This window comes from Trichomycterus rosablanca, chromosome 1 (assembly GCF_030014385.1).
Source record: "Trichomycterus rosablanca isolate fTriRos1 chromosome 1, fTriRos1.hap1, whole genome shotgun sequence".
NCBI lineage: Eukaryota > Metazoa > Chordata > Actinopteri > Siluriformes > Trichomycteridae > Trichomycterus > Trichomycterus rosablanca.
The window spans coordinates 11,976,113-12,003,261 of record NC_085988.1 but is presented as its reverse complement, the minus strand read 5'-3'; the positions used below and the strand labels follow the sequence as shown (position 1 = coordinate 12,003,261).

The following is a 27,149-nucleotide window of genomic DNA, read 5'->3' as shown; positions in this document are numbered from 1 at the left end:
AGAGACTATAGCACTCAAATGTTACTAAGAGAGACTCTGTAGTACTCAAATGGTACTTAGAGAGACTATAGTACTCAAATGGTACTTAGAGAGACTATAGCACTCAAATGTTACTTAGAGAGACTCTGTAGTACTCAAATGTTACTTAGAGAGACTCTTTAGTACTCAAATGTTACTCAGAGAGACTCTATAGTACTCAAATGTTACTTAGAGAAACTCTGTAGTACTCAAATGGTACTTAGAGAGACTATAGTACTCACATGTTACTCAGAGAGACTCTATAGTACTCAAATGTTACTTAAAGAGACTCTACAGTACTCAAATGTTACTTAGATAGACTCTGTAGTACTCAAATGTTACTTAGAGAGACTGTATAATACTCAAATGGTACTTAGAGAGACTATAGTACTCAAATGGTACTTAGAGAGACTCTGTAGTACTCAAATGTTACTCAGAGAGACTCTATAGTACTCAAATGTTGCTTAGAGAGACTTTGTAGTACTCAAATGGTACTTAGAGAGACTCTATAGTACTCAAATGTTACTTAGAGAGACTCTGTAGTACTCAAATGTTACTTATAGAGAGTCTGTAGTACTCAAATGTTACTTACAGAGAGTCTGTAGTACTCAAATGTTACTTATAGAGACTCTATAGTACTCAAATGTTACTTAGAGAGACTGTATAGTACTCAAATGGTACTTAGAGAGACTCTGTAGTACTCAAATGTTACTTATAGAGAGTCTGTAGTACTCAAATGTTACTTATAGAGACTCTATAGTACTCAAATGGTACTTAGAGAGACTATAGTACTCAAATGTTACTCAGAGAGACTCTATGGTACTCAAATGTTACTTAGAGAGGCTATAGTACTTAAATGTTACTTAGAGAGACTTTGTAGTACTCAAATGGCACTTAGAGAGACTCTATAGTAGAGATGGGACGATCGATCGGCTACGAATCGGTATCGGCCGATTTTTAATCAAAATATGCTATCGGCGATCGGCGATATTTCCTAAATGTAGCCGATCCGATCGTGTGATATATAAAGACCATGTTAAGTTAACAGCTCAGTGGATTGATCCAGACTTTGAGCTACGAAGCACCAACCATCACATCACCATTCATCAGCAATCGTACAGAAACCATCGTGAAATTCAACCCGGTCACATCTGAGTCGATTCTATCAGCACGTTATATAAACTCCTGGTTCACTTTGGTAAATCGTAAGCGGTTCTTACTTGTGATGTAGATGAGAACAGAAAACGTTACAGAGCCAATCAGAGGCAAAAGTTTATTCATTACCAAATTCGTTAGTTCAGGATCATCTGCTGAACTTTTAGAAAACTTTTAGCTCCTTAGACGGAACGAGTCTGACTCGGTTACAGATCTGTGGTAATAGCAGTTTAATTAAGCTTTTAAATTAAGCTTTTTAATGTAAGAGAGTCACACAAAATGTTCTGTAGTAGCTGGTGTTTATTTAAAACCACGACATTTAATTAATAACAGTAAACACGGAGAGATAACTGAGAAGAGAAACTTACGCTTCACATAAAAACGAATCAACTCATGAATCAATGAATCACTTATAGCGATACTGTGAACTCTGCGTCTCTGTAACTCTGTAACTGCGTCTCTTCTAAAGGCATTACTGCTAATCCCCATTACTGCTAAGGACCACAACAGATTTCCCTCCAGGCAGCTAAAATCAGGAGTCTGAGGCTACAGTGGGCACAGGTTTACTGAATCTGACAGATGAAGATTAAGGGTGTGTCCCAATCACCCCAGTAATCGCCTTTAGTAGTGAAGTGGACTATGCATGGAATTCGGATAACAGTAAATATTACCCATCAAGCATTGCATGTTGCGAGTTCAGACAGCCGGAGAGCAGCGAACGATACGAGCAGGATTATGTTGGACTAACGTTTTATTCATCTTTACTGAAAACTGCAGATGATGTGAAAGTAACCAGTGAACGTCCAGAAATGCTACAAAATCCGGCAGAAATTGAATTTAGCTTGCTAGCTTTAACACAGCTAATCAGGAGCGATAAAACATTACATAAACACGCCACAAACCTGCTGTGAGTACATAAAATCACATTTATTTCCGTAGTACACACACGATATGATACACGGCCCAGCTTCATTAGCTTGTAGTTACTTTACAAAGCAAAGGAACACTTAAAGATCAACGTTATGTTTATGTGATGCCATTACAGGACGTTCCGAATTAAGAGATTTTACCAATTAAAGTTCCCTTGTAGCCGAGATTATGTGATTTGCATGTAGGGAACACATGGGCCCTGCGTAGGGACCCCCAGCTTGGGAAAATGTTGCCTGGTCTGAGGAATCTGGTCCAACAGTAGCCTAAACAGCATGAATCCATGGACCCAACCTGACATGTGTAATAGTCCAAGGTGCTGCTGGTGGTGGCGTAGGATCCTTTAATACCAGCCGGACATTGTCTGATGGACAGCAATGTTACAAGCAACTGGCTAGACAGTATTCAAGCTAATTCCTAAAACGTTGGGGCAGTAAGTAATACCTAATGAAACAGAAAGCTGGGTTTTTTTTACATGTATTTAATCAAAGATATATTTCATGTTTTTAACTTGTGTGTGTGTGTGTGTGTGTGTGTGTGTGTAAATTTGCACGTATTCCTAATCTGATGCTTGCAATACGTTCCAAAAAACTTGGAACAGGGCCGCTCAGGTGGCACAGCGGTAAAACACGCTAGCACACCAGAGCTGGGATCTCGAATACATCGTATCGAGTCTCAGCTCTGCAATCCGGCTGGGCTGGGCGGCCACGTGAACAACGATTGGTTGTTGTTCAGAGAATGGGAGTTCCTCATAACAGGTGCAATTACGACCTCTGCTGGCTGATTGATGGTGCCTGTGCAGAGTCGGGGAATAATGCGTTGATCGGGGTGTGGCTCCCCGGGCACAAGGCTGATCCGCATATGAACTCGCCTCGTGCAGGTGAGAAGAGGCAGTCGGCTACTGAGCACGTGTCGGAGGAGGCGTGTGTCAGTTGAGAAGCGCCTCAGTCAGCAGTGGAGGATGTAACGGTAGAGGTGAAGCGTAACGCAATCAGGGTACCTGGATACGACTAGATTAGGGAGAAAATTGGGGGGGAAAGTAGGAACAGGGGCAATATGAGACTGAATGCTAATGCTAATTTAAGATGGTGCCGGTGAGGTCGGCTGCCTTCACGACTGCCCTGATCGCTTTTTGTTTATTTTTATTTATTTTGTGTTTTTTTATCGGATTGAACGTCTTTTTCTTTTAAGCATGGCAGTATTATGTTCAGTTCTTCTTCTTTTTACCTTAAATTGCTTCTGTTTTTCTAATTATAATTAAAATTTCTATCTGAAGTCTGTAGTAATATTTTTTGTCAAATTCTCTAATTACTAATGTGACCGAGCAGTCACAAAAGCATTTCACTGCCTAATGTACTGTGTATGTAACAAATACACTTTGCCTTTTTTTTATTATTTTTGCTATCATGATTGGGTATTTAAATTTGACCTTCGATTCAGGTTCTTTCAGAAAGAATTGAGACAGGTCCTGTGTATAAACGGATCGTTCGTTCCATTCCGTCTACCTGCGTCTCACACTCGGCCAGGCTTATTGTAAATAAACGCTGTCCTCTGCTTCTTCATCCTTCATTATGAAATATTGATGTGCTGCACGAACAAAACACACGATCAGCAAACAAATGGGTTTTTGCTTTTGGTTTTTCTTTCTTTTATGGCTGTCAAGTCATTTTTCAACAAACTGTTTCACTGGTGAACATATATATGTACAGTGGGGGAAATAAGTATTTGATCCCCTGCTGATTTTGTAAGTTTACCCCCTTACAAAGACTTGAACAGTCTATAATTTTTATGGAAGGTTTATTTTAACAGAGAGAGACAGAATATCAACAAAAAATATAGAAAAAAAACATTAAATAAAAGTTATACATTAATTTGTATTTAATTAAGGGAAATAAGTATTTGATCCCCTACCAACCAGCAAGAATTTTGACCCCCACAGACCGGTTATGTGCCCATGAGGCACACAAATTAGTCCTGTCCCTGTATAAAAGACTCTATCAAAGGACGTCAGGGACAAGATTGTAGACCTGCACAAGGCTGGAATGGGCTACAAGACCATCAGCAAGAAGCTTGGTGAGAAAGAGACCACTGTTGGTGCGATCATTCGAAAATGGAAGAAATACAAGATCACAGTCAATCACTCTCACTCTGGAGCTCCATGCAAGATCTCACCTGGTGGGGTAAGAATGATTCTGAGAAAGGTGAGGTCAGTCCAGAATTACACGGGAGGAGCTTGTCAATGATCTCAAGGGAGCTGGGAGCACAGTCACCAAGAAAACCATTAGTAACACACTTCGCCGTAATGGATTGAGATCCTGCAGTTAGGGCTGTCGCGGTGACAGAATTTCCCCTTGCGGTATTCAGCCTGTCTCAATATCGCGGTATGCGGTAATATCGCCATTTTTTTGTTGTTTTTGAAAATTACTTAATTGATCTGGATTTTAGAGCTATATAAACAAGCTTTATTGTTAGGCTATGATTCGGTATATTATTGCTTTATAATGACAAAGATGAGACGGCTTTAAGACCAATGAAATGCGTGTTTAATGTTAAATACAGAACAGAGCAGGGATGCGCGTCTTTTCTCTATTAAAAAAAGGTTTAAATTAGCTTCTAGCCTAGGTTAGATATACACTGTGAAACAAAAAAAAAGTGTTTAGGCTAAATATTTTAAATGCACATCTAATCAAAATATGGTAAAAAAATAGAATAAAGAATAAAGTCTGTAAGAGTTTAAACCTGCGTTATCATGCGCGCTAGACGAACCAACATGTTCACCTGATGTGTTTTAGAGAGGATCTGAGTGGGGTAGCGATGTTCCCCTCGGTACTAAAACTCTCTCTGATGGTGCTCGTTGCATTAATACACTGTAGATGTACTGAACCTGCATGCGACTTTAGAGATCAGAGAAAGTCTAGCCTGGTTATCGCGCCACTATTAACCATCTATTTAGTAGATATAATTAACATAACAATATATACTACATTTCAAGTTATTATTCGTTTCAATACATTTTTATTCAACGAAAAAATGCATTTAAATCATTCCAGCAAGCCAGCAAGAGAGAATCTGCAGGCTGCAATGCCATATTAACCGTCATTAAGTGTTTTAGTACGCCGAGGCTGTTTGAATATAGTCTAAATTACAAGTATTTATTGAGTGTGAACTCAATTTAATCATTAATAAACTTGCCTATAATACCTGTTGCGATTGTTTACATTTTAAAACACAAAGCCTGACACTCAGCAGCAACGCATGAGAACAGGTTGCGGGAAAATGTCGCTCCTAGCTCATTTTCATTATGAATTTATTTAACATTTATTACGCACGAATGTAAGTGTATAAAACAAGATGGACCTGCAACAATAAAAAAAAGGAGAAGAAAGAAAGAAAAAACGTGAATATCTATATATTTGAATGATATTTCAAAATTGCGGTTAGCGCGACAGCCCTACCTGCAGTGCCCGCAAAGTCCCTCTGCTCAAGAAGGCTCATGTACAGGCCCGTCTGAAGTTTGCCAATGAACACCTGAATGATTCAGAGAAAGCTTGGGAGAATGTGATATGGTCAGATGAGACCAAAATTGAGCTCTTTGGCATCAACTCCACTCGCCGTGTTTGGAGGCAGAGAAATGCCCAGTGGGGATGGTGTTCTTGGGGTCATATCCAGCATTTCTCTGCTCCCAGCTCCCTTGAGATCATTGACAAGCTCCTCCCGTGTAATTCAGGACTAATTTGTGTGCCTCATGGGCACATAACCGGTCTGTGGGGGTCAGAATTCTTGCTGGTTGGTAGGGGATCAAATACTTATTTCCCTTAATTTAATACAAATGAACTTATAACTTTTATTTAATGTTTTTTTTCTGGATTTTTTGTTGATATTCTGTCTCTCTCTGTTAAAATAAACCTTCCATAAAAATTATAGACTGTTCAAGTCTTTGTAAGGGGGTAAACTTACAAAATCAGCAGGGGATCAAATACTTATTTTCCTCACTGTATATATATATATACAGTGTATCACGAAAGTGAGTACACCCCTCACATTTTTGCAAATATTTTATTATATCTTTTCATGGGACAACACTATAGACATGAAACTTGGATATAACTTAGAGTAGTCAGTGTACAGCTTGTATAGCAGTGTAGATTTACTGTCTTCTGAAAATAACTCAGCACACAGCCATTAATGTCTAAATGGCTGGCAACATAAGTGAGTACACCCCACAGTGAACATGTCCAAATTGTGCCCAAAGTGTCAATATTTTGTGTGACCACCATTATTATCCAGCACTGCCTTAACCCTCCTGGGCATGGAATTCACCAGAGCTGCACAGGTTGCTACTGGAATCCTCTTCCACTCCTCCATGATGACATCACGGAGCTGGTGGATGTTAGACACCTTGAACTCCTCCACCTTCCACTTGAGGATGCGCCACAGGTGCTCAATTGGGTTTAGTCCATCACCTTTACCTTCAGCTTCCTCAGCAAGGCAGTTGTCATCTTGGAGGTTGTGTTTGGGGTCGTTATCCTGTTGGAAAACTGCCATGAGGCCCAGTTTTCGAAGGGAGGGGATCATGCTCTATTTCAGAATGTCACAGTACGTGTTGGAATTCATGTTTCCCTCAATGAACTGCAGCTCCCCAGTGCCAGCAACACTCATGCAGCCCAAGACCATGATGCTACCACCACCATGCTTGACTGTAGGCAAGATACAGTTGTCTTGGTACTTCTCACCAGGGCGCCGCCACACATGCTGGACACCACCTGAGCCAAACAAGTTTATCTTGGTCTCGTCAGACCACAGGGCATTCCAGTAATCCATGTTCTTGGACTGCTTGTCTTCAGCAAACTGTTTGCGGGCTTTCTTGTGCGTCAGCTTCCTTCTGGGATGACGACCATGCAGACCGAGTTGATGCAGTGTGCGGCGTATGGTCTGAGCACTGACAGGCTGACCTCCCACGTCTTCAACCTCTGCAGCAATGCTGGCAGCACTCATATGTCTATTTTTTAAAGCCAACCTCTGGATATGACGCCGAACACGTGGACTCAACTTCTTTGGTCGACCCTGGTGAAGCCTGTTCCGAGTGGAACCTGTCCTGGAAAACCGCTGTATGACCTTGGCCACCATGCTGTAGCTCAGGTTCAGGGTGTTAGCAATCTTCTTATAGCCCAGGCCATCTTTGTGGAGAGCAACAATTCTATTTCTCACATCCTCAGAGAGTTCTTTGCCATGAGGTGCCATGTTGAATATCCAGTGGCCAGTATGAGAGAATTGTACCCAAAACACCAAATTTAACAGCCCTGCTCCCCATTTACACCTGGGACCTTGACACATGACACTAGGGAGGGACAACGACACATTTGGGCACAATTTGGACATGTTCACTGTGGGGTGTACTCACTTATGTTGCCAGCTATTTAGACATTAATGGCTGTGTGTTGAGTTATTTTCAGAAGACAGTAAATCTACACTGCTATACAAGCTGTACACTGACTACTCTAAGTTATATCCAAGTTTCATGTCTATAGTGTTGTCCCATGAAAAGATATAATGAAATATTTGCAAAAATGTGAGGGGTGTACTCACTTTTGTGATACACTGTATATTTGCAAGATACATCGCTTGGATGTGCTGGGATGCATCATCAGTGATGTTCCTGGGGTCACAGGGGGTTTCGGGTCTTTCAACATCAGACCCCCTCGCCCAGGTGACCCATCCGCAGCAGCGGCCCACGAGCTCGCCCTCTTTATCCAGAGCCACCGTGTGGCTTTCTCTGCGGCTTCTGTGTTGCCGCTCCAGTTAGTCCTAGGCTTGACAGTGCTTTACAGAGTGAGCGCCCAGCAAACCCCCGACAGCCCACTTCAATTGGCTCACAAAGAGCCCGCCAGCCTTGGCTCCTACTAGCTCCTGATATATTTTATTTCTTTTTTTCAATGTAATTTTTAAAGCTATTTAAAAGCTACATAACCAACATTGGTTGTGCTGATTATGATCGTCTAAGGAATTTAAGAAAGCCAAATTTCTTCATCATTTTTAGTGACTTTTTAATAAACTTACACTACATGGCCAACAATATTTGTACACCTGACCATAAGCTTTTTGGAAACCCAATTCCAAAACTCACTCACTTACGCACTTTCTTAACCGCTTATCCAATCAGGGTCGCGGGGGGGGGGGGGTGGGGGTGGAGCCTATCCCTAGCTTTTCAATGGGCACAAGGCACACAGTAACACCCTGGACGAGGCGCCAGTCCATTGCAGGGCAGGCACACACATATTCACTTACAGGGCAATTCAGCATCTCCAATTAACCTGACTGCGTGTTTTTGGACTGTGGGAGGAAAGCGGGAGTTCCACCTGGGGATCGAACCCAGGACCTTCTTGCTGTGAGGCAACAGTGCTACCCACCGAGCCACCATGCCCCAATTCTAAAACAGTGACAATAATTTATATATAGTTTGCCAAAAAATTTGTTATAATAGTTGCCACCTTGTTTGAAGAAGATATACTTTATTTGTCATATATACATATACAGATTTACAGTACAATGAAATTCTTTCTTCGCATATCCCAGTTTGTTTGGAACCTGGGGTCAGAGCGCAGGGTCAGCCACCTTACGGCACCCCTGGAGCAGACAGGGTTAAGGGTCTTGCTCAAAGACCCAACAGTGGCTGCATAGCAGAGCTTGGATTTGAACCCCCAATCTTCCGGTTGATAGCCCAAAGCTCTACCCACTAGGCTACCACTGTCCCTAATGCGATTACGACCTCTGTCGGCTGATTAGAGGTGCCTGCACAAGAGATGAGGAAGTGCCCTTAGGGTGTGTCTCTCCGCATGCAACGCTAGGTGGCGCCACACTCATCAATGTGTGGGTGGCAAAAATGCATTTGTGTCTATTAAAGCCCCTACTTTTTTGGAAAAGCTGGGAACTTGTACTTATACTTATAAGTCAAAATAGCATTTTAAGGTTGGGAACTGATGCTGAATGAGAATGCCTGGCTGAGATTAGCCTTCCAGTTCATCCTAACAGTGATCAGCAGGGTTGAGGTCATTAAAATCATCAAACAAAACCTTAAAAAGTCACTTTGTGCACGAGAGCAGGGTCATGTTGGGACAGGAATTGACCTTCCCTAAACTGTTGCTATAAAGTTTAAAGCATATGATTTATTTGATGTCATTGACATTTATTTATTTATTAGGATTTAACATCATGTTTTTACACTTTGGTTACATTCATGACAGGAACGGTAATTACTCATTACACAAGCTTAATGTCAAACACAGTCATGGACAATTTTGTATCACCTTACTTGCCCATCTTTGGAAGGAAACCGGAGCTCCCGGAGGAAACCCACGCAGACACGGGGAGAACATGCAAACTCCACACAGAAAGTACCCGGGCCGATCCACCTGGGAATCAAACCCAGGCGACAGTGCTACCCACCGAGCCACCGTGCCACCCTGTCATTAAGATTAAACATGGGGTGTGTGGATGTGTAAGAAACACCTGAACTCAATCACGTGTGGATGTGTTAATACTTTCGGCCGTATGGTTTTATAGCATTACCTCATTTGCATATTGATTCTGATTGGTCAGTTGACATTCAGCTAGACTTACATATGTAGTCACAACCTTCATCATGACTTAATGCTTAAGCCACAGATATGCTTGATTGATTGATTAATTAAAAATGACACATTATTTAATGCCTGGAGTTCATGACAGGCAGTTAGGGGGTCAGACTTTATTCTCAAGCACCTTGACTGTTCAAATAAGCTAAAATAAAAATCGTAATAGATACCCGACAGTTACAAACACCACGTATTAATGCATGAGTGTGAGTGTAAAGTCATCTGCCATTTCTGAACAGCCGGATTAGCAAATAAAAGAAACGTCATAACGTCAAAACTGCCAAACGGTGACGACGAGAACTCCACAACTAGTTCCCATTACTGTGCACTGACCGACAGGCTTATTTTTTTCACCAAAATAATGTAGCCCCAAGTGGTAAGAACAGAATTAGTCACTGTTCTGTTCCTCACCTTTGATAAACGGCACTAGTTATGATTGAAAATCAACAAGCTAGCATGAGTGTGCACACAAAATTGAAAGAAGTGAATTGTCCTTGATACAAAGCCACTCACCTCTACTTTATATATACATATATACAGCGATAGGCATAACATTATGACAACCTTCCTAATATTGTGTTGGTCCCCCTTTTGCTGCCAAAACAGCCCTGTAACTGTGATGCACTGTGTATTCTGACGCCTTTATATCAGAACCAGCATTAACTTCTTCAGCAGTTTGAGCTACAGTAGCTCGTCTGTTGAATAGGACCACACGATCCAGCCCTCGCTCCCCATGGCCACCCATGAGCCTGTCGCCGATTTACCACTGTCCCTTCCTTCCTTGGGACCACTTTTGATAGATACTGACCACTGCAGATCGGGAACAGCCCACAAGAGCTGCAGTTTTGAAGATGCTCTGACCCAGTCGTCTAGCCATCACAATTTGGCCGTCGTCAAACTCACTCGAATCCTCACGCTCGTCCATTTCTCCTGCTTCTAACATCAACTTTGAGGATAAAATGTCCCACCTACTAACAGGTGCCGTGATGAAGAGATAATCAGTGTTATCCACTATACCTGTCAGTGCTCATAATGTTATGCCTGGTTGGTGTATTTTTTTAATTACTTCTATTGTGTACATTACGTTTCAAAAAGCATTCCACCACTAGTTGTACCATGTGTGACCTGAAGTGCATTAACAATGTGCTAACAGCTCCCTCTTGTGGAGGAACTTTCACCTGCTAAACATGAGCGAGTGAGTGGGTCACAGGCCAGATCCAAGACAGTGTTTAAGCACTCGAGAAACGGCAACAAGACAAACAAATAAGTGGCCTAGATAGGCATATTTCAGGCAACACACACACACACACACACACACACACATACACTGGTACAGCTGATTGTAATCAAATTTAAAGAACTGTTTTTACTACTGCTTATAAAAATTATGTTTCTGACCGATTATGTGTCCAGTTATTTGCAGTGGTGGACAAAATAACAGAAACAGCACATGAAAGCATGTTTGACAAACACATCTAATGTTAAACACGGACACACAGCTTCAGCAAAGAAGCTAAGAAATAAAAGCCACTATGCATTGTAGGTCCTAACTATCCTGATGGGTTTGAACTTGAGGATTGAGTTCAGACCTGCATGACATTACAGCTGCACATTCATCCCAAAGATGCTTTATGGATTCATTATGGCTACTCAAAAGACCAGTAAAGTAAACGAAACAGATCGTCATGTGTATAAAACCAGTTTGAGAGTATCTGTGCTGGGACATGGTGCTGGAACACTGTGGATGTGGATTGAGAAGGACGCACATGCTCAGCAACAACACTCAGATAGGATCTGGCATTGAAACCGTGATCGATCATGAACTGCTCGGGTCAGCTCGGTTCTGAGGATTAGTGCTGTTTACGCCACATTCGGACCCAATTACACTTTGTGGCCAAAAGTATTTGGACACCTGATGGTGAGCTTGTTGGACATCCTATTTTTTTTACGCTTTTATCTAAAGTAAACATTAAAACCACCTCTGTCCACTGTATAGAAGCACTTTGTAGTTCTACAATTACTGACTGTAGTCCATCTGTTTCTCTGCATGCTTTCTTAGCCCCCTTTTACCCTGTTCTTCAATGGTCAGGACCCCCACAGGACCACTACAGAGCAGGTATTATTTGGGTGGTGGATGATTCTCAGCACTGCAGTGACACTGACATGGTGGTGGTGTGTTAGTGTGTGTTGTGCTGGTATGAGTGGATCAGACACAGCAGCGCTGCTGGAGTTTTTAAACACCTCACTGTCCCTGCTGGACTGAGAATAGTCCACCAATCAAAAATATATCCAGCCAACAGCGACCACTGACGAAGGTCTAGAAGGTGACCGACTCAAACAGCAGCAATAGATGAGCGATCGTCTCTGACTTCACATCTACAAGGTGGACCAACTAGGTAGGAGTGTCTAATACAGTGGACAGTGAGTGGACGCGGTATTTAAAAACTCCAGCAGCGCTGCTGTGTCTGTTCCACTCATACCAGCACAACACACACTAACACACCACCACCATGTCAGTGTCACTGCAGTGCTGAGAATGATCCAGCACCTAAATAATACCTGCTCTGTGGTGGTCCTGTGGGGGTCCTGACCATTGAAGAACAGCATGAAAGGGGGCCAACAAAGCATGCAGAGAACCAGATGGACTACAGTCAGTAATTGTAGAACTACAAAGTGCTTCTATATGGTAACAGTGAGTGTAGAAACAAGGAGGTGGTTTTAATGTTATGGCTGATCAGTGTATATTGTAATTGAAGGAGAAGCAATTGAGGGTTAAGTGCCTTGCTTAAGGACCCAACAGTGGCAACCTGGCAGTGGTGGGGCTTGAACCAGCGACCTTTCGATTACTAGTCTACAGCTGCGCTGCACTCTATTGTAACTGTATTAAAACAGAGTGACCTCTGTGTGATCTTATCAGCTGGAACGACAGCCGCTCTTCTGCGAAGGCTTCTCACAAGACTTTAAGATATGTCTGTGGGAATTTGTGCCCAGTAATTGTTGTAGCTGGAACACGCTGGAACAGGAAATGACCTTCCCTAAACTCTTAAGGCAAAGTGTTAATTATAGGATAGGATTATTTCCTTTATATAATTGGTATATACTTATGTCCCAATACTTTTGTCCATATAGTGTAAATATAAAGGATGTTTGGAGTTAAACTGAACTAACATCATTATTAATAAAGAGCTTCTTCAGCTGACCTGCCCTCCTAACCCCACTATAATGAAAGAAATGAAAGAAAGCAGCGTGGTTTAAAGTAAATAAGCGCCACGGTACCTTGGTCCAGGAGCCGGACGGAGTGCTGAAAGCTCGGATCCAGAGACTCCTTCTCCGCCATCAATTCCGGTAAATAATTCTCATTATCCATCTTACAAACTGCAGCTTTACAACACAGCTTTATACAGAACTACAGCGACGAGGAGCAGAGAGCCAGCTGCACACAGAGATATGAACAATACAGCACTCAAGCACACCACATAACAGGTACAATATCCGCGGAGATGCTCGCTTATCCCATCCGAGTGAGAGAGCGCTGGAGCCGGTCAGTCTCCTGCACGAACACCGCTACACTGTAAACACATCCAGCTCCCTCTGCTGTATCCCCGGGCAACCGGCCCGCCTCCAGGACCAAACGGACAAACCTGATTGGTCCTAAATGCAAAGAAGGCGGGGCTTGACTCTGCAACTAGGAGTAAAACCAATGAAGCGATGCAGGTTAAAATAAATAATAATAATAATCACAATAATAACAATAATAATAATAAAAACGATAATAAATATTCAATAAATATATAATAAATATTCAAAAAATTATCAATAAATAATAACAACAATAATAATAATAATATTAATAATAATAAATATTCAATAAATATTCAATAAATAATAATAATGATAACAACAATAATAATAATAAAAATAATAATAAATTATTTTTATAAAAAATAGATATTCAATAAATATTCAATAAATATTCAATAAATATTCAATAAATACTCAATAATTATTGATTCATGCTTTTATTACATCCAGAATTGATTATTGCAATAGCATCCTTTATGGTACATCTAACAAAATCCTAAAAAAACTTCAGTATATCCAGAATTCAGCTGCTCGCCTCCTTACTCATACTCGCTCCCGTGATCATATTACACCTGTTCTCCAAAAACTTCATTGGCTTCCCGTTGCTCAACGCATTCAATTCAAAATTCTTCTATTCACTCACAAAGCTCTCCATAATCAGGCCCCATCCTACCTCACCGACCTGCTCCATCAGCACATTCCCTCCCGTAGCCTTCGCTCTTCTGAGGCTAACCTACTGTCCATACCCTCTAGGACCAAGCACCGGACCTGGGGTGACAGGGCCTTTTCCATAGCTGCTCCATCTTTATGGAATGCTCTCCCCAAACACCTACGAGATTGTCCTGACCTGTCCAAATTCAAGTCACTTCTCAAAACTCATCTATTCAGAGTGGCATTTAACTTGTAACAACACGAAATAAATGCTTTTATTTTTGCTATTCTTTTGAATAGTTTTTATACTTAGATCACGACAGAAATGTGAAGTCCTAGATCCTAAAACTTGTAAAGTTTTCAGTTTCCTGATTGCATGTGAATCTGTCCTGTTTCTGTCTAATTTTAAGAAATTGTTCTATATTTGTTGTTCTCTCTCATAATTTTGCAAATTTTTAATGAACTGTCTTATGCTGCTCTCTTTGTTTTTATCTTAATTATTCTTGATGTTGATGTACTATTTTGATTTTGTACTATGATTTGTATGGTGTATGTATTTGTTTTGATTATTTGTCTTATGTAAAGCGTCTTTGAGTATCTTGAAAAGCGCTATATAAATAAAATGTATTATTATTATTATTATTATAAATACTCAATAAATAATAATGGTAAAAATAATAATAATAAAAATAATAACAATAATAATAATAATAAATATTCAATAAATATTCAATAAATATTCAATAATTAATAATAATGATAACAACAATAAAAATAATAAAAATGATAATAATGATGATGATGATAATTATGATAATAACAATAATAATCACAATAATAACAATAATAATAATAACAACAATAATACATATTCAAAAAATATTCAAAAAATATTCTAAAAAATAAAATAAAAATAATATTAATAATAATAATATTAATCACAATAATAACAAAAATAATATCAATTACAATAATAAATATTTAATAAATATTCAATAAATAATAACAATGATAACAACAATAATAATAATAAAAATAATAATAATGATGATGATGATAATTATGATAATAATAATAATAATAATGATAATAATAATAATAATGATAATAATAATGATAATAATAATGATAATAATGATAATAACAATAATAATAATAATAATAATAATAATAAACAGTAAAAATAATAATAATAATAATAATGATAATGATAATAATAGTAATAATAGTAATGATAATAATAATAATAATTATAACAATAATAATAATAGTAATAATAGTAATAATAATAATAATAATAGTAATAATAATAATAATAATAATAATAACAATAATAATAATAATAATAATAAAAAAAATTAATAATAATAATAGTCATAATAATAACAATAGCTATTATTATTATGATCATAATAATAACAATAATAATACTAATAATAATGATGATACTAATAACATTATTATTAATAATAATAATAATGATTATTATTAATATTATTATAATTATTATTATTATTATGAAACAAATACTGCTACTACTAATAAGAATAATGATAATTATACAAAATAATTATTATTATTAACATTATTATTATTTTAATTAATATTTTTAAAATACTACTACTACTAATAATAATAATATGACGATGATGATAATAAAATGTATTTATTTGTTTGTTTGTTTAGTTGTTTGTTTGAATGTATAAAACCCCCGACCTCATCAATTATAAGAGGTATCTACTAACCTTTGGAAAATCGTGCTTTTGTTCTCATGAAGTTTTCTAGCTCCATTTACTCCACAATATTTTCAAAACAAATAACTTTGAGCTTTTATTGAAGTCCAGGGAGCCTCATTATATTTTTGGTGTGAGGGAGCGTTATATATGGTACTTATTTTCATTTGAGGAGGAACTAGGCGGGCAGGGTTGTCGGAAGGCGCTGAGGGTTGTGAGCTAAGGAGAAGCAGGTTACGTAACATGGAGAACATCAGCGCTCCGCAGCCCACAGGTCTCACATTAAACACTCGCTTCATGTATATTCCACAGTGTTTCAAGCTCTCGAATGCCCACCGCGGAGATAAAGCATTGTTTGTTTACACCAGCAGGAAAGGATGCTCCGGGCAATCAATAAAACATACTTATTTATAAGCATCTGTGGGTTAGAGAGTTCTGCATCGCATATGGCTGAAGTGAACTCTACAGGGCTGGAGATGACCTTGCTGGGGATGAAGATACAACCGTTAAATACAAGAAAAGCTTTTGTAGAAGTGCTGCTACTCTGCTTCTAGGAACATTCATGAACTTTTCAGCTTTTTCTCACTCGCACTCCAAGCTGCAGAATGTGGCGAGGCATTAACACACACCACATCAGGTTCTAAACCATCTTAGCCTTACCATTAAAATCAGGCGTCCCCCTCACAATATATCACAATCTGTGTAAATTCCAAAACAACATTCCTGTATGAAAAAGTAACAAAGCTTATTCTCATGTGCTAGGATTCCACTAAACCACAGTGTGAGCTACTATCTTCAAAATTCTAGGATCCCTTCATTGACTCCATTAACCCAAAGCATCTTAGAATGGTACCATATACAATCCAAGCAATTGTGGGTTTAGAGCTTTGTTCAATGGAATAACAGTAGCCGGGCTTGAACCAGCATCCTTCTGATTAGACGAGTATTTTAACTGCTAAGCTACCACTTCCCTAAGAGCCCACAAAGCAATTAGGGGCTAGTAAATACAGTTGTAATCAAAATTATTTAACAGCAAGATATTTCACTAGCGTACCAGTGCTCGGGTTCTGAACTCCCAGAGTTTGAATCTCAGCTCTGTTCCCGGTGCTCTGGCACTGCCTGCAGCAGACAAAGTCAGCCACTAGTCTGCTGGGTGGGTAAAGATTAAAGTAATAGGAGGGCGGAGTATTCAACGCTAAGGACCCTGGTTAGTAGCCCGAGGCGCCTGTATAGAAGTACAGGAATGTGGAGATCAGCGTGTAACTCTCCGTGGGTGAGACTGGCCACATATGCAAGCCCTCCAAAGTACGGGCAAATAAGAAGGGGTCGGAGGGTGTGTGTGTCTGCCAAAATGAGTGGAGTAACTGGCTAAGCTTAATTGGGAGAAAAAGGGAGGAGAAGGAAGGAAGGAAGTTTGTAAGGAAGAAAGTTCGGAAGGAAGGAAGAAAAGAAGGATGGAAGTTCGGAAGGAAGGAAGTTTGTGAGGAATGAAGGAAGGAAGTTTGGAAAGGAGGAAGAAAGTTCGGAAAGAAGGAAGGAAGGAAGTTTGTTCATTTAGAAGGAAGAAAGGGAAGGAAGGATGGAAGAAAGTTTGGAAGTTCAGAAGGAAGTTCGGAAGGTTGGAAGAAGAAAGGAAGTTCAGAAAGTTTTGAAGGAAGGAAGAAAGTTTGGAAGGAAATTCAGAAGGAAGGAAGTTTGAAAAGAAAGGAAATTCAGAAGGACGGAAGGAATGAAGGAAGGAAAGAAGGAAGGAAGATAGTTCAAAAGGAAGTTGGGAAGGAAGTAACTCAGGAACTCAGGAAGGAACTCAGGAAGGAAGGAACTCATGAAGGAACTCAGGAAGGAATTCAGGAAGGAACTCGTGAACTCAGGGAGGAACTCATGAAGGAACTCAGGAGGGAACTCAGGAAGGAACTCGGGAAGGAATTCAGGAAGGAACTCGTGAACTCAGGGATGAACTCAGGAGGGAACTCAGGAAGGAACTCGGGAAGGAATTCAGGAAGGAACTCGTGAACTCAGGGATGAACTCAGGAGGGAACTCAGGAAGGAACTCGGGAAGGAATTCAGGAAGGAACTCGTGAACTCAGGGTGGAACTCAGGAAGGAACTCAGGGACTCAGGAAGGAACTCAGGAAAGAACTCGTGAACTCAGAAAGAAAGTCAGGAAGGAACTCAAGAAGGAACTCAGGAAGGAACTCAGGAAGGAAGGAACTCATGAAGGAACTCAGGAAGGAATTCAGGAAGGAATTCAGGAAGGAACTCGTGAACTCAGGGAGGAACTCATGAAGGAACTCAGGAAGGAACTCAGGAAGGAATTCAGGAAGGAATTCAGGAAGAAACTCGTGAACTCAGGGATGAACTCAGGAGGGAACTCAGGAAGGAACTCGGGAAGGAATTCAGGAAGGAACTCGTGAACTCAGGGATGAACTCAGGAGGGAACTCAGGAAGGAACTCAGGAAGGAACTCGTGAACTCAGGGTGGAACTCAGGAAGGAACTCAGGGACTCAGAAACTCAGGAAGGAACTCAGGAAAGAACTCGTGAACTCAGAAAGAAACTCAGGAAGGAACTCAAGAAGGAACTCAGGAAGGAACTCAGGAAGGAACTCAGGAACTCAGAGAGTAACTCAGGAAAGAACTCGGGAAGGAACTCAGGAACTCAGAGAGGAACTCAGGAAAGAACTCGGGAAGGAACTCAGAGAGGAACTCAGGAAAGAACTCTGGAAGGAAGGAAGTTTATTAGCAACATTTATAAATTACAAACCAATCAAACAATGACAATTTAAATAAGTAAACACAGCTGATTCAACACAAAATGCCACTTTTTTTAAATAATGCAGTCTTAGATTCAACCCCTCCAAAACAAGCGTCTTTAGTACTTAGTAGAGCTTCATTTTGCTGTTATGACCAGCTTCTGGCAGCGTTCCTGAGGATTCTTAGCCTGTTCCTTGTCAGCAATGACCACCAGTTTAGTAATATTCTTGGGTTTGGGGGGGCTGGAACCCCCTTCTTCGAATCCCATCAAAGACTTTCTGTGGAGTTCATGTCAGGAGACGACTGGAGGACTTCTAGAACTCAACAATTCTTCAGTGTTAATAAGTGTTCTTCTGGCTCATTAAAGAAAAAATGTATACTCGAATATCTAAAGTGTCCATCAAGATCTCCTGCTGCTCCTGCATGACGTGGTTGTTATTCGAGGCCGTCTGCAGCCCACAGTGTGAGCTACTATCTTCAAAATTCTAGGATCCCTTCATTGACTCCATTAACCCAAAGCATCTTAGAGTGGTACCATATACAATCCAAGCAATTGTGGGTTTAGAGCTTTGTTCAATGGAATAACAGTAGTCGGGCTTGAACCAGCATCCTTCTGATTAGACGAGTATTTTAACTGCTAAGCTACCACTTCCCTAAGAGCCCACAAAGCAATTAGGGGCTAGTAAATACAGTTGTAATCAAAATTATTTAACAGCAAGATATTTCACTAGCGTACCAGTGCTCGGGTTCTGAACTCCCAGAGTTTGAATCTCAGCTCTGTTCCCGGTGCTCTGGCACTGCCTGCAGCAGACAAAGTCAGCCACTAGTCTGCTGGGTGGGTAAAGATTAAAGTAATAGGAGGGCGGAGTATTCAACGCTAAGGACCCTGGTTAGTAGCCCGAGGCGCCTGTATAGAAGTACAGGAATGTGGAGATCAGCGTGTAACTCTCCGTGGGTGAGACTGGCCACATATGCAAGCCCTCCAAAGTACGGGCAAATAAGAAGGGGTCGGAGGGTGTGTGTGTCTGCCAAAATGAGTGGAGTAACTGGCTAAGCTTAATTGGGAGAAAAAGGGAGTAGAAGGAAGGAAGGAAGTTTGTAAGGAAGAAAGTTCGGAAGGAAGGAAGAAAAGAAGGATGGAAGTTCGGAAGGAAGGAAGTTTGTGAGGAATGAAGGAAGGAAGTTTGGAAAGGAGGAATAAAGTTCGGAAAGAAGGAAGGAAGGAAGTTTGTTCATTTAGAAGGAAGAAAGGGAAGGAAGGATGGAAGAAAGTTTGGAAGTTCAGAAGGAAGTTCGGAAGGTTGGAAGAAGAAAGGAAGTTCAGAAAGTTTGGAAGGAAGGAAGAAAGTTTGGAAGGAAATTCAGAAGGAAGGAAGTTTGAAAAGAAAGGAAATTCAGAAGGACGGAAGGAATGAAGGAAGGAAAGAAGGAAGGAAGATAGTTCAAAAGGAAGTTGGGAAGGAAGTAACTCAGGAACTCAGGAAGGAACTCAGGAAGGAAGGAACTCATGAAGGAACTCAGGAAGGAATTCAGGAAGGAACTCGTGAACTCAGGGAGGAACTCATGAAGGAACTCAGGAAGGAACTCAGGAAGGAATTCAGGAAGGAATTCAGGAAGAAACTCGTGAACTCAGGGATGAACTCAGGAGGGAACTCAGGAAGGAACTCGGGAAGGAATTCAGGAAGGAACTTGTGAACTCAGGGATGAACTCAGGAGGGAACTCAGGAAGGAACTCGGGAAGGAATTCAGGAAGGAACTCGTGAACTCAGGGTGGAACTCAGGAAGGAACTCAGGGACTCAGAAACTCAGGAAGGAACTCAGGAAAGAACTCGTGAACTCAGAAAGAAACTCAGGAAGGAACTCAGGAACTCGGGAAGGAACTCAGGAAGGAAGGAATTCGAGAAGGAACTCAGGAAGGAACTCAGGAAGGAAGGAATTTGAGAAGGAACTCAGGAAGGAACTCAAGAAGGAACTCAGGAAGTAACTCAGGAAGGAACTCAGGAACTCAGAGAGGAACTCAGGAAAGAACTCGGGAAGGAACTCAGGAACTCAGAGAGGAACTCAGGAAAGAACTCGGGAAGGAAGGAAGTTTATTAGCAACATTTATAAATTACAAACCAATCAAACAATGACAATTTAAATAAGTAAACACAGCTGATTCAACACAAAATGCCACTTTTTTTAAATAATGCAGTCTTAGATTCAACCCCTCCAAAACAAGCGTCTTTAGTACTTAGTAGAGCTTCATTTTGCTGTTATGACCAGCTTCTGGCAGCGTTCCTGAGGATTCTTAGCCTGTTCCTTGTCAGCAATGACCTCCAGTTTAGTAATATTCTTGGGTTTGGGGGGGCTGGAACCCCCTTCTTCGAATCCCATCAAAGACTTTCTGTGGGGTTCATGTCAGGAGACGACTGGAGGACTTCTAGAACTCAACAATTCTTCAGTGTTAATAAGTGTTCTTCTGGCTCATTAAAGAAAAAATGTATACTCGAATATCTAAAGTGTCCATCAAGATCTCCTGCTGCTCCTGCATGACGTGGTTGTTATTCGAGGCCGTCTGCAGCTCTCCAGCCTCCCAGCACCGATATTTTCCACCGGCGAGTCGACGTGAGCCACAAAAAGCTTCACCGCTTCAGCTGCCCTACAAGCAAAACTGGATTTGAGAGAGAGGAAATGAGCTGGAGCCGACGATGTGCCGGATTTCCTCCACGCTGTCAGCCGGGGCGGGCGAGGCGTGTCGGCGGGATCCGCCGGGTTCGTGAGCAGGTGGGGATCCGAGGGCTTGTTGTTGTTGTGACAGAGAGTGATTGTAATTATCGAGCGGGGAGGCTACCTGCTGCCGAAAGATCCTTTCTCTGATTCCTGTCTCATAAATACGCCGTTAATTAGAGCTCAGCGGGGAGACGAGCGGCACCGTCGCGAACCCGCCGGAACGCCCGGGCAAACACAGACGTCTGCTGTATTATCTCGTCATGACATGACACGGAGTGGATGAGTGGGTGAGTGGGTGAGTGGCTCTGGGGGAACCAAAAATAATCCACTTTCTTCAATTCCTACTTTGTTCTGCATTGTAATGCTTAAATAAATGAATAATTTAATAAGAAACGCTTGAAAAACTCTCAGATCTATTCATTGTCTGTTTTTACCACTGCTTCATCCTGATCAGGGTCACAGTGGGTACAGTTCACCTAGCTAAAGGTCGGAAACACCCTTTGTCAGTTCGCCATTCCATAAGAAGTCACTTATGGACACACTCACACACCTTCACACTTGACTGCAGGTCTTTGTACTGTGGGAGGAAATCCACACAGACACGGGGAGAACATGCAAATTCTACACAAAAAGGACCCAGACCGGGCCACCTGGGAATCGAACCCATGACCTTCTTGCTGTGAGGTGACAGTGCTACCCACTGAGCCACTTCAAGAAGCGCTTGAAAAACTGGACACCAATTTTCTCAGATCTGTTAGTTGTCTGCTTTTACCACTGCTTCATCCTGGTCAGGGTCACAGTGGGTACAGTTCACCTAGCGAAAGTTCGGAAACACCCATTGTCAGTTCGCCATTCCATAAAAAGTCAAACACACTCACACACCTTCACACTTGACTGCAGGTCTTTGTACTGTAGAAAGAAAATCCACATAGACACGGGGAGAACATGCAAATTCCACACAGAAAGGACCCAAAATGTGTCACCTGGGAATCAAACCCATGACCTTCTTGCTGCTAAGTGACAGTGCTACCCACCAAGCCACTTCAAGAAGCGCTTGAAAAACTGATTGACACCAATTTTCTCAGATCTATTCATTGTCTGTTTTTACCACTGCTTTATCCTGGTCAGGGTCACAGTGGGTACAGTTCACCTCGAGAAATGTGGGAAAAAGCCCTGGACGGGTTGCCAGTCATTTAGAAGTCAAACACATTCACACACTCACACCTGACTGCATGTCTTTGTATTGTAGGAGGAAATCCACACAGACAAAGGGAGAACATGCAAATTCTACACAGAAAGGACCCAGACCGCTCCAACTGGGACTCGAACCCATGACCTTCTTGCTGTGAAGTGACAGTGCTACCCACTGAGCCACTTCCAAACACACTCGCACACCTTCACACTTGACTGCAAATCTTTGTACTGTAGAAAGAAAATCCACATAGACACAGGGAGAACATGCAAATTCTACACAGAAAGGACCCAAAATGTGTCACCTGGGAATCAAACCCATGACCTTCTTGCTGTGAGGTGACAGTGCTACCCACTGAGCCCCTTCTAGAAGCCCTTAATTAACTGGACACCAATTTTCTCAGATCTATTCACTATAACGAGGTCTGTGGTAGCTGGTGAACGTGCCCCGGGTTCCCAGCGAAGCAGACATTACAGAGCTCAGAAAACAAAGGCCTCTTATACCAGGCCCCCTAATTAGTGCTGATCACCCGCAGCTGTGGGGCTGACTATTTAAGCCAGCTCCACACAGCAGCGGGTGTCGCACCTTTGTTTGTTTTCCGGTCCGTTGTAGCAGCTCGTCCACACGTTCGTAGTCTTAGCTGGTAGCCCTGGTGGCGTATGCCATTCGGGTATGTAAAACCGCAAGGTTTGAGGTAATCGGTATGTTCTTTTGTCTCCTAGATACAGTGTGGTGCGACGCCGCGCAGTCCTTGAACTGCAGTTCATTTTTGCGCTAGCATTTAGCTTTAGCGGTTTCACTCAGCGCTGTGTTAAAGCGCTGAAGGTATTCTGGCACCAGTGCCTTTAGTTATTCTGAACATTGGATTCTCCAACCGCTGGGTGGCGACTCCGCTGAGCAAGCGGTTGTCGTGCCAAAGACCCCGGTTCGAATCCGCAGTCTACGCCTGCCTAACTTTGTCTATTTTGTTTCTTCTTGTTTCAGATTGGTGTGTGTCAGCTCCGCGATCCAGAGCGCGCCGACCGTTCACTGCGGTAGTTAATCGCGGTGATAGGTCTAGCGCTCCTCGGAGTTCTCCTCCTCTCCCCCCGCTCCGAAACGTATTAGGGGTCCTTGCGCTCCCGTTTCCCAGCACCACTACAGTGCGGTGGTAACGCTCCCGGCTGTCACGCGGCTGACCAGGGTTCGCGTCCCGCTTTCTTATATTTAGTTTCACTTTGTCTATTTTTTCATTTAGTTGCGTCAGCAGCTCCGTCGGAGTTTCCGATCGGGTTTTTGTGTTCTGTTTTTTGTTAGCTGTTTATTTTTCTGTTGTCCTTATAAAAATAAATAAAACATTTTGTTATTATTTGACTTCTGCATTTGCGTCCTTTCTTCCCACGTGACAGAAAGGTGCGACCAACCATGGACGCAGCAGAAACGCCACCCCCTATCGACGTACTACGCCACCAGGGTGTGGCGTTAGGCAGGCACGAGGTGGCCATTAATCAATTGGCGCAGCAGGTAGCTGCGCTTAGCCAGCAGTCTCCAGCTCCAGGAGTCGGCCCACACCCCCCACCCCACTCTGGAGGGTGTGGGGGCCGCGACACCCCCATTCCTCCTCCTGAAAGATATTCGGGAGAGGCCAAGAGGTGCCGTGGCTTCCTCCTCCAGTGCGCGCTAGCCTTCGAGTTGCAGCCCTCCCGCTACCCCACAGAGCGGTCGAGGGTTGCCTATATCGTTTCTCTCTTGACTGGCCGAGCCTTGGAATGGGCTACCGCCCTCTGGGAGCAGAACGCTCCGGAATGCTCATCCGAAAGCGCCTTTAAGGAGGCCTTAAAGGAGACCTTCTTCCACCCCTCGGGGGGTCGCGAGGCAGGCCCACGCTTACTTGAGCTAACCCAAGGTAATCGGCCAGTCGTAGATTACGTAATTGAATTTAGGACACTAGCGGCGGAGTGTGGGTGGGATGAGGGCTCTCTCACCGCCATCTTTCATCGTGGCTTATCGGAGAAGATAAAGGATGAGCTGGCCACCAGGGACCGCCCAACGACCCTTAAGGCCTCCTATACGCTGGCCACAGCCATCGATACCCGTCTTCGCCAGCGAAACCGGGAGCGGGGTACCTGTCCCCCGTTTACCCGCTTGCTGGCGCCCCCTAAGTCTCCTCCACCGGCCCTGGATCCCGAACCCATGCAGTTGGGCTCAGCCCGTGCCAATGCCCCTTCGGCATCGGGTTCGTTCTCCCGACCCCGGCGGCCGGAAAACATCTAGGCCGCTCTCGAGTCAGGGACTCGGGAGTGAGCCAACCTACCATCCCTGCCCAAGGTCTGCTTTTGCAGGCCCGGTTGTCCTGGGGCCTCGGGAACACAAACCTTCAGGTTTGTGTCGATTCAGGTGCGGTGGAGAATTTCATTGACAGCGATCTGGTACACAGGCTGGGGATTGAGGTCCAACCGCTAGCATCACCAGTGTCGGTCCATGCGGTGGATGGCCGACCTGTAGCGGGCAGCCCGATAACCCAACAGATAAAACCTCTCACGTTGCGTCTGCAAAACCACGAGGAACGGATTACCTTTCTTGTAACTCACGTTCCTCACCTCCAGGTGGTTTTGGGGTATTCGTGGCTGCAAAGACACAATCCTCAGATCGACTGGGCCACCGGCTCAATCTTCATCTGGGGAACGCGGTGTCGCGACTCGTGTTTGCTGCAAGGTGGCACGGGTTCTGCTCCGACGGAACCGAAGATGGAGGTGCCGGATTTGGCAGCTGTTCCCCCTGTGTACCATGACTTACGGGAGGTTTTTAGCAAGTCCCGGGCGCAGGACTTGCCCCCCCACAGACCGTTCGATTGCGCCATCAATCTTTTGTCCGGCACTACTCCTCCTAGGGGGCGCCTTTTTTCGCTCTCCGGTCCAGAGAAGGTGGCTATGGAGGAGTATGTGCGTGAGGCACTTAAACAGGGGTTCATCCGTCCTTCCTCCTCCCCAGCTGGGGCAGGGTTCTTTTTTGTGAACAAGAAGGACGGCACCCTGCGCCCCTGTATCGATTATCGCGGTCTGAACGCCGTTACGATCAAGGATCGGTACCCGCTGCCGCTGATGGCCACGGCTTTCGAAGCCCTTCAGCGAGCTTCTGTTTTTTCCAAGCTCGATCTTCGCAGCGCGTACAATTTGATCCGGATCAGGCAGGGGGATGAGTGGAAGACTGCGTTCATTACGCCCACTGGCCACTATGAATACCTGGTGATGCCATTTGGGTTAATGAATGCCCCCGCAGTCTTCCAGAGATTTATCAATGAGGTCTTGCGGGAGACTCTTGGTAAATTCGTCTATGTTTACTTAGACGATATTCTTATCTTTAGTCGGTCCATCGACGAGCATATAGGGCATGTCCGACGAGTTCTCCAGCTTTTGCTCGACAACCATTTGTTTGTCAAGCTGGAGAAGTCAGTCTTTCACTCCCCCACGGTTTCGTTCCTGGGGTTTGTAGTGGCTGAGGGCACCCTGCGCATGGACTCGGCTAAGGTATCGGCTGTGGAGAAGTGGCCAACTCCAAGTTCTTTACGCCAACTGCAAAGGTTTTTGGGCTTTGCAAACTTTTTTCGGCGTTTCATTAAGAACTTTAGCTCAGTCGCCTCTCCGTTAACGGACCTCACAGGAAAAGGTCCGTTCCGATGGACGGTGCAGGCCCAACAGGCTTTTGACGAGCTAAAAACACTCTTGACAACTGCTCCCGTTTTACAGTTGCCCGACCCAGAGGAACCCTTCGTTGTCGAAGTGGATGCCTCCGAGGTCGGAGCTGGGGCAGTTTTGTCCCAAAGAGTGGGGCCAGGGAAGAAGCTGCATCCATGTGCCTTCTTCTCGCACCGCCTGACTCCAGCCGAGCGGAACTACCCGGTTGGAGACAGGGAACTCTTGGCCATTAAGTTGGCGTTAGAGGAGTGGCGACACTGGCTCGAGGGGGCCAAACATCCCTTTCTTGTCTGGACGGATCACAAAAATCTGTCATTCATCCAGCAAGTCAAGAGGATGAACTCCCGTCAGGCCCGGTGGTCCTTATTTTTTGGAAGGTTCAATTTTACACTGTCTTATAGACCGGGGTCCAAAAACGTCAAACCGGACGCTCTGTCTAGACAGTGGGAACCGACCAGGCCGGAGACCGGACCTGATCCTGTGATCCCCTCGACCCTGATAGCGGCCCCAGTCACATGGGGCATATCGAAGGTCATTCGGGATGCCCACCGGGCTGAACCCGACCCCGGTGGGGGACCTCCTGACAGACTGTACGTACCTTCATCCGTACGGCGTCAGGTTTTTGAATGGGCCCATGCTTCCCCATTTGCGGCGCACCCAGGTGTGACTAAGTCCCTGGTCTTGCTGCGCCGAAGATTTTGGTGGCCGGGGATGGAGAACCAGGTACGTGACTTTGTCCGTGCCTGCTCTGTGTGTGCTCTGAACAAGAGTCCCAGAGAGCGCCCGAGGGGCCTCCTTCATCCGTTGCCAATACCTGCTAGACCGTGATCGGGGTCCACAGTTTGTAAGCCAGTGCTGGCGGGCCTTTTGCCAACTTATTGGCGCCACGGCCAGCTTATCCTCCGGCTACCACCCGGAGTCGAATGGGCAGTCGGAGAGGCTGATCCAGGATCTGAGCAAGATGCTCAGGTGCCTGACGGCAGGGAATCCAACCACGTGGTCGGATAAGTTGATATGGGCAGAGTTTGCTCACAACACCCTGCATCATTCGGCGATTGGAATGTCACCGTTTGAGGCTCAGTTCGGGTACCCTCCGCCGCTCTTTCCTGAGCAGGAGCAGCAGG

The 27,149-nt window shown here is 43.4% G+C and overlaps 1 protein-coding gene across 1 annotated transcript in view; it reads right to left on the bottom strand.

Moving 5' to 3' along the window:
• The window catches only part of khdrbs3 (KH domain containing, RNA binding, signal transduction associated 3), a 197,482-nt gene extending 184,186 nt beyond the window's left edge, over nt 1-13,296 (bottom strand). Inside the window, exon 1 of the mRNA XM_063017879.1 lies at nt 13,008-13,296. Within this exon, the coding sequence (XP_062873949.1) occupies nt 13,008-13,098 (91 nt within the window). The 5' untranslated portion in view covers nt 13,099-13,296. The remainder of the gene's footprint in view (nt 1-13,007) is intronic.
• Between the last annotated feature and the right edge of the window lie 13,853 nt (nt 13,297-27,149).